At 36.5% G+C, this 20,210-nt stretch overlaps 1 protein-coding gene across 2 annotated transcripts in view; it reads left to right on the top strand.

The window, feature by feature from the left end:
* Positions 1-20,210, top strand: part of EPC2 (enhancer of polycomb homolog 2) — a 175,424-nt gene that overhangs the window by 30,328 nt on the left and 124,886 nt on the right. For both annotated transcript variants that reach the window (XM_036745118.1, XM_036745119.1), the window contains exon 2: positions 20,018-20,177. In XM_036745118.1, coding sequence (XP_036601013.1) covers positions 20,018-20,177 — 160 coding nt within the window. The remainder of the gene's footprint in view (positions 1-20,017; positions 20,178-20,210) is intronic.

Here is a 20,210-nt window from a genome sequence, read left to right as displayed (position 1 = left end):
TTAATATTGAACATTTGAAAGTAAACTTAATTGTATTTTGTCCTGATGGCACTAATGCTGGGAAGAAAGTCTGGAGAAGCTGTGATGTTGCTAGAAAAATTTTCTGAAATCATCATTTGACACTTTAAAAATTATTGTAATTATCACTTGATTCAATATCTGAAATAAAATAAATTAATCGTTTAAAAAATTCTGACTATATAGAATGTACATGAAGAATATTGCATATTTCATTATTATTTGTAAGTTGTATGCTACACATCTTTTATATTATTAAAATTTATAATAAACTTCTGTGTGTGTATGCATACTGTATTTTTCCTTGGAGGATCAGTTGTTAAACATTATCAACACAACACTACCCCCAAACCCTCAGCTCTTCTGAACTTTACTGTTTCGGTGGAGAGCAGTATCATCTTACCAGTCACCTAGATTTAATATCCACAAGCAGGGTATCAAGCTACATTTATACCAAATGTCTCAGACAAAAACAGTTTCTTGGAGTGTTGAGATGGCACCTGGGATACATAAAAGAATTTTTCCAGAAAATAAGTGTTAGTGTCATTCTTGACCCTCTCATTCTCCCTTTTGCTTCAAAACATCCTTCTATATGTTCCCTTCTGTCTACTCACATAGGTGCGACCCCTAATTACTTCACATCTGGACTATTGCAGTAGCCTTGTGGTTGGCCTCTATACCATCAGTCTCTCCTCACTCCAGTCCATCCTCTACTCAGCTATTGTATTGATCTTCCTTAAGCACAAGTCTGACCGTGTAAATTAATTGGGCAAATTCCAGTGGCTCCCTGTCACTTCCAAGACCAAATATTAAATCAACTCTTGGAATTTTAAAGCCCTTCATAATCTGGCCCCGGTCTTTTTGCACTTTGTTTCAGAACTCTGTGTACTCTACAATCCAGTAGGTATTCGATGAATACTTCTTGACTTGACTTCGTATTGAGAAGAGCTACAGTATCAATGGTATCTTTATTTTGCTTGTTACAGAAATGATCAAATTTCCACTTGGGTAAACTTTAACATATTGGAGTTTATAAAGGCTTAGCTTATGGGAGGAGATGCAAGTGGTGGGAAAAAGGTAAGACAAATGGGAAAGCAAAATAGAAAGAACAGGCAGTGCTCGTAGTGTTTGCAGTCTTTGGGACGGTTTTGTGTAATGTGAACCCCATTCTGCAAAAATACAATTTTCTAGTCCTGGACACACAGTATTAGGTTGGCTGCCCTCGTAAGTACTTAATAGGAATATTAATCCAGCCTCCAAAAAGGATAGATAAACTTGGAGGGAACATTGCCATATACTCTCACTTGTAAGAAACTATGGTTTAAAGTATATGCTTAAATTGTACACAAAAGCCAATTGATAAGTAGTAAAGATTGCAGATCTTTCAGGACCCAACTGAATTCAGTCTCTTCTGTGAAACTTTCCCTAGACTCCTGTAGCACTTGTTATTTACTCATTTGATTGTCGCATATTGCTTTACTAACAATAGTTAGAATAGATCATTGGACTTAGAGTCAGGAGGACCTAAATTCAAGTTCTGCCTCAGATGCTTGCTGGCTGTTTGACTGTGGGCATGTCATTTAAACACTCTGTTTCCTTGTCTGTAAAATGGGAATAAAAATAGCACTTAGCTTGCTTTGAGTATCAAGTGAGATAAGCAGAGTACTTTGCAAACTGACATCAGTGTTAGCTATTTTCTTTGTGTATGTGTGCATGTTTGTTTGTGTGTATGTATGTGCACACATTTCTCATCTGCCCAACTACACTTTGTGAGCTTCTTCTGGACATGTCCTCTATTTAATACTTATGTGCATTTCCCAGTGCACTCACCTTTACTAGATCTTCAGTAATATTTGTTAATTGAAGTAATTTTCTTGTATTTGTACTTTACAGTAGAAATGTTCTGTTGCATTTTTTAACCAAAGCATGCAGATTTAAAAAAAAGTAAATGTGGATTGAATTGTAATATGCTCTGGAAATTAGGAAAACATGAATAACTAATACAGTGTGTTTGAAAAAAAATCTGAAGACATCAGTTCTCCAAGATTGAAATTTTGCTAAGTCATTTTCAATGAACTTTGATTTTTTTTGGATATTTTAATGATATCCTCCAATATGGGATCAGTCATCATACTAGATAAGATTGTAACTAGATATTCCAAGATTGTAACTGGATATTTAGCATGTAGAATGTAATAGGTAATACAGTACTTTTAGCAGCATAATGTCTAAATGCCTCTATCCATTCAACTTGTCCTCTATATCCTTTAAACAGAATGGTGTGAATAACTCCAAATTTGGTGCTGCCCCAGATTTTTTTTTAATCTTTTTTTTTCTTTTTGGAGAGGGGAAGGCAGGGCAGTTGGGGTTAAGTGACTTGCCCAAGGTCACACAGCTAGTGAATGTGTCAAGTGTTTGAGGCCAGATTTGAATTCAGGTCCTTCTGACTTCAGGGCCGGTGCTCTACTCACTGTGCCACCTAGCTGCCCTTAGCTTTTTTTTTTTTCCCTTGGAGTGGGGTAGGTAAAGCATTTGGGGTTAAGTGACTTGCCCAAAGTCACACAACTAGTAAGTGTGTCAAGTGTCTGAGGTCAGGCTTGAACTCAGGTCCTCCTGACTCCGCGTCTACTCATTGCACCACCTAGCTGCCCCAAGGATTTGTAGTTGTTAAAAACTGTATTCTAGAAGATGAAAAATAACTGTCAAATCCTTTCTAATCATCTGCTTTGTGAATTGCCATGGTAAAATCATCATCTAGTGGCCAACCTTCTGGTAATGAACCTCCCTGTACTTTAGATAAGTTCGATAGAATTCAGCATTTAATGAAAAGCTTCCCTCCTTGTTAGAATAAGACTTTGTACACTACTGATATGGAAGAACCCAGGGTCATCCTCTGTACTATAAGGAAACATGGAAGTAAAGCTTTTGTGGAGTGGAAATGTCTTTTCCAGTCTACTTTTGTAATAATTCAAATATTTGTCAAGCACTTCCTCAGCATAAGGCACTGTGGGGACATAAAGAAAATGACACAATTCCTGCCCTCATAGAGCCTAGAGTTTAGTAGATTGTATAGCAGTCTATTAATATAGAACATCAGAGTTGACTGATATCTTAGAGCCAATTAATTAAAACCCCCTACCTGAAAAAAAAAATCTACAATGTAGATTGGTCATAAATCTTTACTTGAACACTACTAGTGAGGTGGAATCACACTGCCTCTCACATAGTTCATTCATTGTGTTTTAGGAGAGCTCCGAAGCCCAAATATGCCTTTTTTGCAATATCACTTGTTACTTTGTAATTCTGCCTTTTGGGGCCAAGCAGACGAAGTATAATCTCACTTCCCTTTACATGGTGAATTTTCATATACTTGATAATTGCTGTCATTTCCACTTGATAACTTTTCTTCTTTAGACAACACCCCAGTTTCTTCATCATTTTTTACTTCCCATTCTTTGGTTGATCTTAGGTATCTTTGTCCTTCCTAAAATGTGCCCAGAATGGAATACTGTATTCCCTTATTCCTACATGTTATGCCTCCCTTAATGTATTTTAGCTTTCTTTGCTGCCATGTTACACTATTGATTGATCTTTGCAGTCTTCTAAAAACCCCAGATCTTTTTTTTCTTCAAATTGTTTCAGTTAATCCTCATCTGGCATAATTTCAAGACTTTTACCAGCTTTGTTTTACTAGTTTGAGGTGTTTTTTTCAGTTTATCAGTGTCCTTCCTAAAATGTGGTACCCATTGTAGTTACTTAGTGGTAAATGTAAAGCATATCCAATATATTTGACACTTTATTGAACTAGCACAAATCATTGGGTAGTTAAATATTGGGTCATATATTAATTGCTGATGTCAAGTATTCTGCAATTAACTGTCAGTTCTTCACACCTGCAATACTATGATAATTAATTTTTATGTTGGTGTGCTTTCTAGATCATTAAAAAGGATAAGTTCTTTATAGTATGGTTTTAATATTGCATACTGTGTTCTAATTCTTTGAAAATTGGTCGACTAATTGCCTTACATAGCAATTTTGTTAAACAGATTATTTGATTAATTAGTATTCCTAATCACTCAGGACAACCCAGGGTTTATTTCATTTGAAAGGTGTCTACATAGTTCAGATCGATGGCCTTATATCAAGGAGTGCAGCCATTTTCCACTACTGCAGTAAACACAGAAGACATTTCAGAGATCTTTGTAGCACTGCTTCTCATTTCATTCTCACATGAAGGACTTTAGGTGGCCTGAAATGTATTATTTTGAAGTGCTGCATACTTTTAATATGTACTAATTTGTCAAATTTCAGAGTCAAAAATGATTTATGGATTATCTATCATTTTTCATTTAGTTTAGCTAGGCAGTCCAATGGATAAAGTGTTAGACCTGGAGTCAGGAAGACCTGAATTCACATCTGTGCTCTGATATTTACTAGCTGTGTGACCCTGGGCAGGTCACTTAACCTGTCTCCCACAGTTTTCTTAACTGTATGATAACAGCACCTACCTTCCAGGATTGTTGTGAGGATAAAAAGATAACATTTGTAAAGCACTTTGCAAGCCTTAAAGTGTTCTATAAATATATTAACTATAATTATATAATACAGTATAGAATTTGAAGTTAGGAACAATTTTGTATCTTATCAGTATATTTAATTAGGTCCACAATTAAATGGGAGGATGAAACCAGGCTGAATTGCCTTCAGGAAATTGATGGGCTCTTTTAATGAATGACCCCAGACTTATTCTGGAAATAGAATCTTATCTTTGAAAAAATTTTTCATGCTCTTTTTTTTCTTTGCATCAGCGTAATTTCCCCCAACATTCCTACCCTTCACCTCCCAGAGAGCCATTCCATCTAGCCAGTAATATTTTTTAAAGACAAAAAGAAAAAATAGGAAAAAAATCAGCATAACTGATCAATGCATTGAAAAAATTTGAAAATATATGTGTTGTATCACACTCATGGACCTCTAAGCTCTGCAAAGGGTGGGGTGAGAGAGCCTTCTCATAGTGCTTTTTCTGAGCCATAACAGCTTATCTTTATTAATACTAATGTTCTATGGATTCTGTTACACTGCTTTGACATTTTAACCACAGTCTCCAAAGAATTGAAAAATGAATATCATATATAGTAGGTATGAACAGTCTGTAATATGTACACATACCTATGTGTGTGTGTATATGTGTGTGTATGTATATATGTCATTTCAGTCATGTCCGACTCTCTGGACGCTCTTTTGGGATTTTCTTACCAGAGATACTGGAATGGTTGTCATTTCCTTCTCCAGCTGATTTTACAGATGAGAAACTGATTCCTATTGGTATTATCAGAAAAATGTATGCCACACAGAAAAATGATGGTCTGGTCACTTGGTGTGTGTGAGGGATGATAGCGTGTCCAAGTGCTTCACAAGTATTCTCAGTCTGTTAGGAGAAATTGGGTCCCTTGTGATGAATTTATTTTATAATATAGACAATCACTGAGCAGTAAAGGCAGGTGTAGTTGGTTTGTTATCTGCATTGTTGGAAGAAACATGGAAGTCTTTAAGATCAGACCCATTTGAGTATTTGACAGTCCCCTAATATAGAGTCTTGCATTTATAATACATATTTAATGAATTTAGTTAAACACTGGATTGGGAATGCTGAAGATCTTTCCATGGAGGAATACTTTCTTTACTATCTCTTAGAGATTGGCAGCATATTCCTTTGTTGGAAAGTTTCAGTTGATACATTTTTCCTTGTGCTGTGCTGAAATCTACCTTCCTGTAACTTATGTTCATTGGTCCTCATTTTGTCTTCTGGAGCTACAGACTTCTTTGTTTTTAGTCTCTAAAATAGTAAACCAAAGCTTTTGAGCTGCATGTTACTATTTGATTTTTAGTGTGCAGCCTATTGAAAACTTCTAATATCTGTTTAAGAATGTTATATTTTAATTGACTTTAGAGAGCATATAATCATCACCATCTGGCTGTTTGCATAATGATGATACTTGCCAGTTTTTTCCTATGTGTCAACAGGATCTGATAACCAGAAATATAGGCAATAAGTGAATGAATAATAATTATGTCTTAGCTGAGAATGTCTTTACAGCCTCAGTGCTATTTTTAAAACAAATTTGATAGTGCTATAAATCCTAAGTTTGGGGAACATTGCAGAATTAGTAATTTCCCCCACAAACATATAATTGTTTAAGGAACAGAATCTTATAATTGCTTCAGAAAGAAATTTCATTTGATCTTACAGGGAGATGAGAGAGTTCCTTTTCTTTATCTATAACCTAATTAACAAAAACTTGTAAAATATTTTATAGGCTAGAAATAGTAAGTGGAGTCTGATCTTATTTTTCATCTCATATATTTCTTTCCTGAGGGAAAATTAAGAACAGTGGCAAGTTATTGATCAAGATAGAGCTAGGATGTGTATCAGAAGTTCACATATCTTCCTTACATATAGCTGATGATTTACTAGATTCACTATGATGTAGGACTTGTTTGGGAGAATGGTAATTTTATCCATTAGGGCATTGTATCAGGAGATATACAAACATGTAAGAGTTTAAAGAAATTGAGATGCATTTTCCATAAAAAATTATAATTTGTAATATTCCAGATTAAATCACAAAACATTTATTAAATAAATGAAAAAACATTAATTTTTTGTGTGCTAAGTACTATGCTAAGTGATAATAGAAAAATTGAGAAATTGAGAAAGACTGAGAAAGTAAGATCTAGAGTAAGTGCCTACTTCGTGCCAGGAGTTGAGCTAAGTCCCTGATCTCAAGAAGCTCATGTTCTAATAGGAGATGGCACCTGAAAAAACAGGTACAGTTCCAGGAGGATGGAAAGACCTAGAAATCCTAAGAAGTGAGATGGGAGCAGAAATAGAGTGAATGGAAAGAGCTAAAATGTACTCTTACAGTAGGAACAATAAAAAAAAAAAACTTTGTAATGAGGTAAGTAGTAGTATAATATTTAGCTTTAGTGCTTTAGTAAAAGGAGGTATAGAGGAAAAGAAAAATTTTTGGAAGAAAATTCTGGGTTAAAAAAAGACTCAGTAACTTTTTGATGGATAGACGAGATATAGAGGGTGTACCCTTTGTGGTAAATGCAAGAGTTGAAAAAGACAAGTAAAGAAGTAGAGGTTTCAAGAGGACATAGATATGCATGAGAGATTGCCTGAATTATAATTAACTGAATTATAATTAACTTAACCATGAGCTGGTGAATAATGGAGAAAAGGGAGCAGGCATGGCAAGAGACCTGTATCACTGATGGGACAAGAAAAAAGGTGATTTGGAAGGTAGGCTCAGTAATGGCCATTGCGTACTGTCAGTGCTCCAGAAAAGTACATTAACGTTTGAGGATAGGATGGGGTAGTGTTAGAAGGATGTTAAAGAGGTTGATATTTTATATATATGGGTTTGTGAGTCAGATTGATAATTCTGTGAGTTTCCATGTAAAGCAATAAGTCTTAGACTATATGTTTATTTGATAAATCGCTCTCTCATCCTTATTAGTATATGTAGTGCAGGTTAAAACCCATCCACTGCCTTTTCATCTTGCATCATGGTTATCCCTGTTTTTCTTCTCTTCACTGTAAGGGGTTGAGAAGTGAGTGAATGATACCCTTATCCATGATAAACATATAGTCTAAGACTTATTGCTTTACATGGAAACTCACAGAATTATCAATCTGACTCACAGAGGTGTCAAACAGTATAGAGAGCTTCTTGAGACTCTTGGCTGGGAAAAGGAAGAGAGGTAAGTGCAAGTGTCTTTAACACTGGAGGAATGTGAGTCAGTGCAAAGAGTGCTTATTTTGAAATTAGGGACCTGACAAATTACCTCCTGTATGGTTTTGGGCAAGTCACCTTCTAGACTTCAGTTTCCCCATTTATAAAACAAAGGGGTTGTACTAGATGGCTTCTAAGGGCCTTTCCAATTCTAATAACCCTATGGTTTTAGAGGTGGTGGGATTCAAGGACACAGGTGGAAGGGTAATCCTTTGCAATAAAGGCCACCTCTTCATCTCTCTGTAAAATTATTAAGCATTCTTCTAGGTAAGCTGCCTTTTGACCTTGTTTCACTGTTTGTTCTGCTGTCTTTACGTTTTTCTGTTTCTCCATCTGTGGTTTTATTTCTGTATTCTATGGATGTTTCCATGCTGTTGGGTTTTGTCAGTATTTTGACTTGTTCCTTTTTTACTTATGCCAGGGACTGTGCTAGGCTCTAGGATTACAAAGAAAGGCAAAAGACAGTCCCTTCTCACTGGGGGTTCACAGTAGTAGGTGGGATTTGAAACCAGCAGGTGGGGATGAGGAGGAAGAGTATTCTGGGCATGGGGATAACAAGTGAAAATGCCCAATCTGGAGATGAAGTGGCTTGTGTGAAGAACAGGAAGGAGGCCAATGTCACTGGATTGCAGAGTATATTAAGGGGAGAAAGGTATGAGAACTCTGGAAAAGTAGGAGGAGGACAAGGTTGTCAAGATCCTTGAATATCAAAGAGAGGATTTTATATTTGATCCTGGAGGTGATAGGGAAACACTGAAGTTTATTGAAGGGCAGGGAGTATGGGGAGGTGACATGGTCAAATGTGGGCTTTAGGAAGTGGGAATAAACTTGAAGCAGGGAGACCAACAAGAACGCTATTGCAATAGTTCTGATTTTATGATTAAAAAAGTATAGCATTCTGTGAATATTCTGATCACAGCTTATTAAATTTAATTTTTTGATTTCTTGATCTTTTTTTCTGTACCCTCCAAAAATGTAATTTTTTTTAACATTAATAAAATTTTTTTGAATTCCAAATTATCTCCTTTCAACTCCTTCCCCCATTGAAGAAGCAAGCAATATGATATAAATTGTACATGTGAATACATGTAAAACATTTCCATATTTTCCATGTTACAAAAAAAGCAAGGAAAGTAAAGTGGAAAAGAAATTCTGCTTCATTTTGTACTCAGAGCTCATCAATTATCTCTCTCTGGAGGTGGATAGTATTTTTCATCATGAGTCCTTCAGAATTGTCTTTGATCATTATATTGATCAGAGTAGCTAAGTCTCGCAGTTGATCATCTTCACAGTATTGCTGTTACTGTGTACAGTGATCTGGTTCCACTCACTCCATTCTGTATCAGTTCATATAAGTCTTCCCATGTTTTTCTGAAACCATCCCCTTTGTTATTTCTTATGACATAATAGTATTCCATCATAATCATATACTACAACTTGTTCAGCCGTTCCACAATCGATGGGTATCCCCTCAATGTCCAATTCTTTGCCATCATAAAAAGAACTGCTATGAGTATTTTTGTACTTATAGGTCTTTTCTTTTTTCTTTGATCTCTTTGGGATACTGACCTAGTAGTAATATTACTGGGTCAAAGTTTTATAGCCCTTTGGGCATAGTTTCAAATTGTTCTTCAGAATGGTTGGACTAGTTCACAACTTCATCAACAATTCATTAGTGTCCCTTTTTTATATTCCCTCCAGCATTTATAATTTTCCTTTACTGTCATGTTAGCCAATCTGATGAGTGTGTGGTGGTGCCTCAGAGTTGTTTTAATTTGCATTTCTCTAATCGATAGTGATTTAGAACGTTTTTTCCACATGACTATAGCTTTGATTTCATCTTCAGAAAACTGCCTGTTCACATCATTTGATCATTTATCAGTTGGGAGAATGGGTCTTTTTTTTTTTTTTTAATAAATTTGGCTCAGTTCCTTATACATTTGAGAAATGAAACTTTTATCTGAAGAACTTGCTGAAATCCTCTCCTTCCCCCATTTTACTGCTTTCCTTCTAATTTTGCCTGCATTGGTTTTGTTTGTGCCTTTATGAAATTTGGATGCTCTGCTATTTGCTGCATTAGTATTTAGTATTATTATTTGGTGTTTATCATTGGTTTTACTTCTTTGTCTATTTTAGCAGAATATAGTTTGCCTGATTGTCTCTTTTAATTTGGTCTATTTTTGCTTTTGCTATGTCTGAGATCATGATTGCTAATTCCCCTGCCCTTTTTTTAAACCTCAGCTAAAACATAGTAGATTCTGTTGCAGCCTCTTATTTTAACTTTGTTATCTAGGTTCTTTTTTTTTTAATTTTTATTTAATTTATTTAATATATTTAGTTTTCAGCACTGATTTTCACAAGAGTTTGAATTACAAATTTTCTCCCCATTTCTACCCTCCCGCCCACTCCAAGATGGCGTATATTCTGGTTGCACCATTCCCCAGTCAGCCCTCCCATCTGTCACCCCACTCCCCTCCCATCCCTCTTTCCCTTCTTCTCTTGTAGGGCAAGATAAATTTCTATGCTCCATTTCCTGTGTATCTTATTTCCTAGTTGCATGCAAAAACTTTTTTCTTTGTTGTTGTTTTTGTATGTCTGTTTTTAAAACTTTGAGTTTCAATTTCTCTCCCCTCTTCCCTCCCCACCCACCCTCCCTAAGAAGGCAATCAATTCAACATAGACCACATGTGTATCATTATGTAAAACCCTTCCACTATACTCATGTTGTGAAAGATTAACTATGTTTTGCTTCTTCCTAACCTATCCCCCTTTATTGAATTTTCTCCCTTGACCCTGTCCCTTCTCGAAAGTGTTTGGTTTTGATTACCTCCTCCCCCCATCTGCCCTCTCTTCTATCGTCCCCCCTTTTTTATCTTCTTCCTCCTTTCCTGTGGGGTAAGATGCCCAATTGAGTGTGTATGGTATTCCCTCCTCAGGTCAAATCTGATGAGAGCAAGGTTTACTCATTCCTCCTCACCTGCCCCCTCTTTCCTTCCTAGAGAACCACTTTTTCTTGCCACTTTTATGCGAGATAATTTACCCCATTCTATCTCTCCCTTTCTCCCCCTCTCAATATATTCCTCTCGTATCCCTTAATTTGATTTTATTTTTTTAGATATCATCCCTTCATATTCAACTCACCCTGTGCCCTCTGTGTGTGTACATATATACACATATGTATATACATACACACCTACATATATACATACCTAGACACACACATATGTATATATATGTACACACACACACACGTGTGTGTGTGTGTGTGTGTGTGTGTGTGTGTGTATGTATGCATATTCCTTTCAGCTACTATGATATTGAGGTCTCATGAATCATACAGATCATCTTTCCATGTAGGAATGTAAACAAAACAGTTCAACTTTAGTAAGTCCCTTATGATTTCTCTTTCTTGTTTACCTTTTCATGCTTCTCTTGATTCTTGTGTTTGAAAGTCAAATTTTCTATTCAGCTCTGGTCTTTTCACTGAGAAAGCTTAAAAGTCCTCTATTTTATTGAAAGTCCATAATTTGCCTTGGAGCATAATACTAAGTTTTTGCTGGGTAGGTGATTCTTGGTTTTAATCCTAGCTCCACTGACCTCTGGAATATTGTATTCCAAGCCCTTCGGTCCCTTAATGTGGAAGCTGCCAGATCCTGTGTTATCCTGATTGTTTTTCCACAATACTCAAATTGTTTTTTTCTGGCTGCTTGCAGTATTTTCTCCTTGACCTGGGAGCTCTGGAATTTGGTGACAATGTTCATAGGAGTTTTCTTTTTGGGATCTATTTGAGGAGGCCATCTGTGAATTCTTTCAATTTCTATTTTACCCTCTGGCTCTAGAATATCTGGTCAGTTCTCCTTGATAATTTCTTGAAAGATGATATCTAGGCTCTTTTTTTGATCATGGCTTTCAGGTAGTCCAATAATTTTTAAATTATCTCTCCTGGATCTATTTTCCAGGTCGGTGGTTTTTCCAATGAGATATTTCACATTGTCTTCCACTTTTTCATTCCTTTGGTTCTGCTTTATAATATCTTGATTTCTCATAAAATCACTAGCTTCCACTTGTTCCAATCTCATTTCTAAGGTAGTATTTTCTTCAGTGGTCTTCTGGACCTCCTTTTCCATTTGGCTAATTCTGCCTTTCAAGGCATTCTTCTCCTCATTGGCTTTTTGGAGCTCTTTTGCCATTTGAGTTAGTCTATTTTTTAAGGTGTTGTTTTCTTCAGTGTATTTTTCAGTATTTTTTTGGGTCTCCTTTAGCAAGTCATTGACTTGTTTTTTGTGGTTTTCTCACATCATTCTCATTTCTCTTCCCATTTTTTCCTCTACTTCTCTAACTTGCTTTTCCAAGTCCTTTTTGAGCTCTTCCATGGCCTGAGACCAGTTCATGTTTTTCTTGGAGGCTTTTGGTGTAGGCTCTTTGACTTTGTTGACTTCTTCTGGCTGTATGTTTTGGTCTTCTTTGTCACCAAAGAAAGATTCCAAAGTCTGAGACTGAATCTGAGTGCGTTTTTGCTGCCTGGCCATGTTCCCAGCCAACTAACTTGACCCTTGAGTTTTTCGTTGGGGTGTGACTGCTTGTAGAGCAAAGAGTACTTTGTTCCAAGCTTGAGGGGATGCGCTGTTGATTTCAGAGCTATTTCTATACAGCCAGCTCTGCCACACCAGCACTCCTCCTTCTTCAAGAACCACCAACCCGGACCTGACGCAAGTCTTAAGCAGGCTCTGCACTCCTGCTCTGATCCACCACTTCATTCCTCGCACCATGTGGGCCTGGGGCCAGAAGTAACTGCAGCTGTAGTTCTGTAGCTGCACCTCCCCTGCTGCCCCTGGGGCAGTGGCTGAACCACGAACTCTGTCTCCCACAGCTTTTCCCACTAACCTTCTCTGTTGTCTTTGGTGTTTGTGGGTTAAGAAGTCTGATAACTGCCACAGCTCACTGATTCAGGGCGCTAGGGCCTGTTCCAGCCTGCTGCTGGTCTGGTTGGTCCTGCCGCCGCCCACGCTGAGCTCTACTCCCCTCTGCTCCATGCGCGATAGACCCCATCCAGTGACCATCCAGGCTGTCCTGGGCTAGATCCCTGCTTCCCTCTACTATTTTGTGGGTTCTGCAGTTCTAGAATTTTTTCAGAGCCATTTTTTATAGGTTTTTGGAGGGACCTGGAGGGGAGCTCACGCAGGTCCCTGCTTTTCAGCTGCCATCTTGGCTCCGCCCTGGGAAGTTCCGCTAGGTTCTTTTTGAAATGTGTTTCTTGTAGAAAACATATTGTTGGATTCTGGTTTCTACTGCCCCTTTCTGTTTTCTGGATGAGCTCATCCCATTCACATTAACAGTTAAGATTACTATGTATTTCCCTCAATCCCATTTTCTTCTGTTTGTTAATCTCCCTCTTTTTACCCTGTCCTTCTTTAAAATTCTGTTTTTCTTCTGACCGTTGACTCTCTTAATCTGCCCTTCCTTTTATCATACCCATTGCTTTAGCTTATCCCCTTCCCTTCTTACTTTCCTGTGGGGTAAGAAAGATTTCTATACCCAACTGAATGTGTATGTGTGTGTTTGTGTATTCCCTTTTTGATCCAGTTCTGGTGAAAGGGAGGTACAAGTGTTGATCAGCCCTCCCACGTTTTTCCTTCTATTGTAAAAGCTCTCTCTTTTATGTGAGATATTTTTTCCCCATTCTTCTCCCTTCCCCCTTCTCCCAGTGCATCCTTCTTTCTCCTTAATTTTTTTTAAGAGATCATCCTAATATAATAAACTCACACTCATACCCTCTGTATAGTCCTCTTTCTAACTGCCCTAATAATGATAAAGTTCTTAGGAGTTATATATATCATCTTCCCATATAGGAATGTAAACAGTTTGACCTTAGTAAGTCCCTTATGCTTTCTCTTTCATGTTTACCTTTTTATGCTTCTTTTGAGTCTTTTATTTGAGTGTCAGTTATTTGAATGTCAGATTTTCTGTTCAGCTCTGTTCTTTCATCAGGAATTCTTGAAAGCCCTCTGTTTCATTAAATAGCCATTTTTTCCCCCTAAAGGAGTATATACTCAGTTTTGCTGGGTAGGTTTTTCTTGGTTGTAATCCTAGCTCCTTTGCCTTCTGGAATATGTTGCAAGTCCTCTACTCCTTCAGTGTAGAAGCTGCTAAATCTTGTGTGAACCTGACTGTTCCACTGATATTGGAATGGTTTCCTTCTGGCTGCTTGCAATACTTTCTCCTTGACGTGGGAGCTCTGGAATTTGCCTATAATATTCCTGGGATTTTTCATTTTGGGATGTCTTTGAGGAGGATTGACAGATTCTTTCCATTTCAGCTTTACTCTCTGGCTCTAAGATATTTGGTCAGGTTTTCTTTATAATTTCTTGAAATACAAAGTCAGTCGCTCCCCCCCCCCCCCCCCCCCGCCCTTTTTCTTTATTATGGCTTTCAGCTAGTCCAATAATCCTTTGATTATCTCTACTTAATCTGTTTTTCAGGTCAGTTCTTCAAAAAAATGATTCACATTTTCTTCAATTTTTTTTTCGTTCTTATGACTTTGCATTATTGTTTATGTGTCATGGAATCATTAGCTTCTACTTGCCCAGTTCCGTTTTTTAAGAAGCTATTTTCTTCAGCATTTTTTTGCCTCTTTTATAAGCTGTTAATTCTCTTTGTAATTTTCTTGTATCACTCATTTCTTTTCCCAATTTTCCCTCTTTATCTCTTTTTAAAGCTCTTCCAGGAATTCTTGTTGAATTTATATCTGCTTTGCAGTTTTCTCCTTTGAGGCTTTGCTTGTAGCTATTTTTGCGTTATTTTTTGAGTTTGTGTCTTGATCTTCCTTTGCACCATAGTACCTTTTTATGGTATTGTTCTTTTTTATTGTTTGCTCATTTTTCCAGTCTATTTCTTGACTTTGAACTGTATGTTAGATTTAGGTTCTGATCACCTGGGGGTGGAGAGGCAGTGTGCCAAGGTTCAGGCTTTTTTTTCAGAACTAGTTTTTGGGGTCTTTAAGTTTTTGGTGCTTCCAAGATTGTGTAATCCAGGGAGAGGTGTGGTTGCTGCTCTTGTTTGCTCTGGTCTTTCCCCAGGAAGGAACTCTGCTCCCTGTAGACATAAGCATTAGTGCTTCCCTTGTCCTTGGAATATCTCTGGACTGATAGTTTCTGAAGCTGCTTTTGCTGCATATCACTACATCCAAGGTCCATCACTGGTGTTGTCACTAGCTCCTACCCTGGTGTCACAGATCTTTCAACCTGCTAAGTTGTTTTGTCTCATCCCAACCTTTTGTTGACTGTGCTCATGCTCCAGAATTTGATTTGACAAGTTACTTTAAAGTTGTTTGAAGGGGAACGTTGGAAGAGTTCAACTGGATTGCTGCCTTTGCTCTGCTTTTTTGGCTTTGCCCCCAATGGTAGCTTTTTTTTTTGAAAGAACCTTTCTGAACTCTTGCTAATTCATTATAGAAGAATTCTGTTTTAGTATTTGTAGACTGAGAATAATTTTTAGCCAAGCATTGTGATACAATTCTACTATTAATTGTAGTGGGGTTTTAACTGTAATGTTTTGTGAACACCTCAGAACATTTCTAGTCCAAATACCTGCATTGCGTGAAAGCAGTATAGTTATTTCTTAAGTTACTGGTTTTCTCATAAAAAATAAAATCTTGTTTGAAACTAATAAAAGATCATGTAGCTTTATGACCTGATAAGGAAAGATATTCTTTATTTTTAGGTAAAGTGTTCTGATATACCGTGTTAAGAATAGTTGTGAACAACTATGTGAGAGACTACATGGTATAGTAGAGGAGAACATTGAATTTAGTACTAAAAAGGCATGGGTTCAGAATCTAGCTTCTTGCTTATATGACCTTTTACCAGGCATAACCTATTTGAGCTTATATTCTATTTTGTTTCCTTGGTTTTTAATGCTGGGGCATTAGAGGTATAACATTTGTGATTCTTGCTGCCTATGGCTGTTAGGAACAAATAAGATAATGTACATAAAGTCGCCTGCAAATGTGATTAGTTGCAATTGTAAGTATTCATACCTTGTTTTTTTTTTCCTCTAGCCTCACTTTTTTTCTGGTGCTTTCTTGTACACTTATTACAACTGCTATCTCTTGTGAAAAATAATTTTAAGTGGTAGTTTTAGAAGTGTCTAGTTCTGTGTTGTGTAGATCACTGTATTGTCTAAATGGTGGTAAATTTAGTGAAAAGGTGCTGAAATAATGTTATTAGCTAAACTGACAGATATAACTTTTTAGGTCCTGCAGATTAATAGATTTTATTAACTACTTGATAATACTTGTCAAACTTGGGAATATTTGTTGTTCAGTTGTTTTCAATTGTTTCTGACTCCCTGTGACCCCATTTGGGATTTTCTTGGCAAAGATACTGGAATGGGTTTGCCATTACCTTCTCCAGCTCATTTTACAGATGAGGAAACTGAGGCAAACAAACTGAAGGTTAAGTGACTTGCCCAGGGTGACATAGCTTGGTGTCTGAGGCCGATTTGAAGAAGATGATTCTTCCTGGCTTCAGGCCTGGCCCTCTGTCTGCTGCTCCACCTAATTGCCCCAAACTTGAGAATACCTGACAACGTACAATTTTTGTATACAGCTACTTTTCCCTAGAAATTATTTAATCTATCCAAGACCTTCATTTAGTCTTAAATTATTCCAGAATTTGAAATACATCTTTAGTAAAATGATTTTATTTTCTTGCTTCTAATATTGTTTTACCCACCACATCAATGAGCAAACTTTTAAAAATAATTATTAATATACTAAAATAATGGTAATATTATGCAAAATTAATATGGAAAAATTAACTTGGTTTAATTAGCAGCATTAAATTTAGAATATTTTAGCAACATATGGACTTAATTTTAAGGCTTTCCAGTACCTTTGCCTTGTTAATTATAATTCCAGAGGTTTTTTTAGTTTTTAGTTTTTTCTCTTTATTCAGGAGTAGTGAAAAATAATAGGAAATGCAATTCGCTAACACATTTATTTCTGTTTTTGAAGTCATAAGGCTTGGGTTCAAATCCCAGTTTTACTTCTTGACACTTTTAGCAAATGATTTAATTTCTTTGGGTCTTCTTCCTCATTGTTAATGAGGTGGGTGGACTAGACAGCCAAGGTTCAAGGTGTTGATTTTATAATCTTTTTTTAAAAGAAAAAAAATAATAATTCAAATAGAAATTTTTAGAGAGAAGAATCTTAGGGTTTTTTTTTGCATTTGAGATACAAAGAAAAGTACACTATTAATTTGCCTGACTGAAATATCAATTGATTGAAACAACTTCAATCAACTACAATTGACTAACAGCTTTGTGGACTAGTTAATAAAAGCAAATATTTATATGGTACTTTAAGATTTGCAAAGTACTTTATATGTTTTATATTATTTGATACTCACCACAACCCTGGCAGGTAGGTGCTAGAAATTATCCTCATATTACAGATGAGGAAAGCAAGGAGGGTCAAGAGATGTTCAGTGATTTGCTCCAGGGTTACAGAATAATTGTGGCTGAGGTAACATTTGAACTCAGGTCTTCCTGACTCCAAGTCCAACACTCTATCTACTGTGCCACCTAGGTACCTCTTTATATGGATTTATATTTCAAGAAAACTCAATGTATCAAGTGTATTAATGGCCTGTTTTCCCACAGGCCTTCTGACGTTTTTATTTAGGTCAGTTTGATGTGTGTGACATGCCTTTCTCAAATTTGCATTTGCTGAGATTTGCATTTCTTAAATTAGTAATATTTGAGCCCTTTTTTTCATGTTGTTGATAACTTGGATTTCTTCTTTTGAATACTGCTAGGTTATATTGTTTAGCCATTTGTCAATTTGTCAGTTGACTGTCATAGCCCTTTGTAAATTCATAGCCGTTTGTAACCTGACTGACTTCAGCCTAACTTTTCAAGCTTCTTAGAATCTATGATCTGGTCTATCGTGACTTTTTGCTGCTACTTACGGGTAACATTTCAGTTCTGTTCTGTTTGTATTCCCTCCTCACTTTCACCTTTTACCTTCCTTTAAAGCTTAGCCTAAGCTGCTTTCTACATGAGGCCTCCTTATGATGGCCAGCTGCTAGTACCTATTCCCAACATTACATTATATATTATTTTATACATAGTGGTGTATGCATATTTCTTTTCTCTGATAGAATGCACCGTTTCCTTGTCCCCAGCTCCTATCACGGTGCCTGACATGCAGTAGGTACTTTATGAATGCTTATTGATTATAATTAAATTCAGTTGCTTGCATTGATTTTCCCCAAGTTTTGACCTTAAATGTTTTTCACATAATGATATTTTATATACCTAAGAAAAATAAAACTGAGTGTTCTCGGTTTTGTTCCAGACATTCTAATGTTAAATTTATCTGTTTAGTTTTTCAATGGATCAGTAATCTCATCAGTGTGCATATTACCTCCAAAATATACGTTGCAATCCTTACTTACTTGCCCATCCTTTGTGACTCTTGTCCATGCCTTTCTAAATATGTAGAGGGTTTGCCCAATGTTCTGAGACTTTTATATTCAAGGATACCACTGGAACACACAAGTTGTCCATCATTTCCTCCTTGTTTTCACCACGTCTTTATTCTCATTTATGTCTTTTGTGGAATCCTTTATTTGGATTCTTGTTCAACAAATCAACCAATCAACAAATTTTCATTAAGTGCCTACTCTCTACCAAGCACTATGCTAGGCAATAGGAATTACAAATACAATAAATGAAACAATTCCTGCTCTCAAGGAGCTTGTATTCCAATTTTGGATACTGCAAGGACATAAGTACATACACAATAAATATAGAGAAAAAATACAAATAAATACCAAGAGGTTAAATACAGGACGATTTGAGAGCTAGGGTACTAACAATTGAGGGTAGTGATTGATCTGTGCCGTGAATAAAGAGAGAAAGAAGCTAAGACATGGGAGTTGAAGAGAGGTGTCAGCCAGGCATGGGAGACAGCTAGTGGAAAGACACAGAAACAAAAGGGAGTGTTATGTGTGTGAATTTTGTGTTCTTCCTTCCCTTAAAAAAAAAGTATTGAAGTTTCAGAAGACTATAGGGCTTCCATGACTTGTGGCAATACGATAACACCAGTATAATAGTAATATTTAAACAATGGAACTTTATTTCAGGGATAAATTTGGAGTGATTAAAAAAATAAACTTTGCATTCTCAAAGGTAGTTCAGCTTCCTCTCTTTGTGTTAAATCTTGGCCTGCCTCATTGTCCATTTGAAGTGGCTGTTAAAGATGCATGCACACATACCTACATAATATATGAATACATATCTACACATGTATAAACAACCCATTCAAAAGATCTAAACAAAATACCAACCAGAATCTGTGGAAATTGCACCTATTGTTTATAGTCATTAATTTTTTTTGTTAACTCAGGGTTAATCAGATAAGTCTTTTTTGGTTTTACTTCTGTTTTGAAAAGTCTTCTTTGCTTTAGGACTATCGAGCAAAATTGAATCTCTGGAAAAATGAGCATTGTCTAGTTCAAAGGGGTCAAAGTCAGTGGGCTTGCAGCAAGGGACCTGCAAAACTACTAAGTGGAGCCTGAACTAGATTAAAATGTAATTGGGAGGGAGCAGCTAGGTGGTACAGTGAGTAGAGCACCGGCCCTGGTGTCAGGAGGACCTGAGTTCAAATTCGGCCTCAGACACTTGACACACTTACTAGTTGTGTGACCTTGGGCAAGTCACTTAACGCCAATTGCCTTGCCTTCCTCCGTCCAAAAAAAAATGTAATTGGGAAATGTTTAGTAAAATAAATAAAAATATAATACAACCTAGATAATGTTAATTTGTGGTTTTCTAAATCAACATTTGGCTTGCAAGGATCCATTTCTGTTTTGAGTTTCATAACTATTCTCGTTCTTCATCTTTAACAGCTGTCTGTTTTCGTGGTTTAGTTCTTATGTTAAAAAATATAGGACATGACTGAATGTATGCTTACCCTAGCTTATAGGCTGAAAGCTATTTTTTTAATGATACCAGATTTTATATGATTTGCCTCTTGTTCTCTAATAATTAATGGCAGAAGAAAATTCAAGCCCTAGTTATTTGGGTTCTTTAAAATTACTGGTGCATAATAGTACAAAACAAATGTTAAATATAGTTGTATGTTGAATCTTGATTATTAGCACAACTTAAATTGCTCACTTTACATTTTCCAGGAACACCATTTACAACGAGCAATTTCAGCGCAGCAAGTGTTTAGAGAGAAGAAAGAGAGCATGGTCATTCCAGTTCCTGAGGCAGAAAGCAACGTCATCTATTATAATCGTCTGTACAAAGGAGAGTTTAAACAGCCGAAACAGTTCATTCATATTCAGCGTAAGTTTGTTGAGCCATTGTTTTCTTTTTACA

The sequence above is a fragment of the Trichosurus vulpecula genome, chromosome 2 (assembly GCF_011100635.1).
Source record: "Trichosurus vulpecula isolate mTriVul1 chromosome 2, mTriVul1.pri, whole genome shotgun sequence".
Taxonomy (NCBI): Eukaryota; Metazoa; Chordata; class Mammalia; order Diprotodontia; family Phalangeridae; genus Trichosurus; species Trichosurus vulpecula.
Note: the sequence above shows the minus strand (reverse complement) of the source record. Positions and strands in the feature narration are given on the sequence as shown.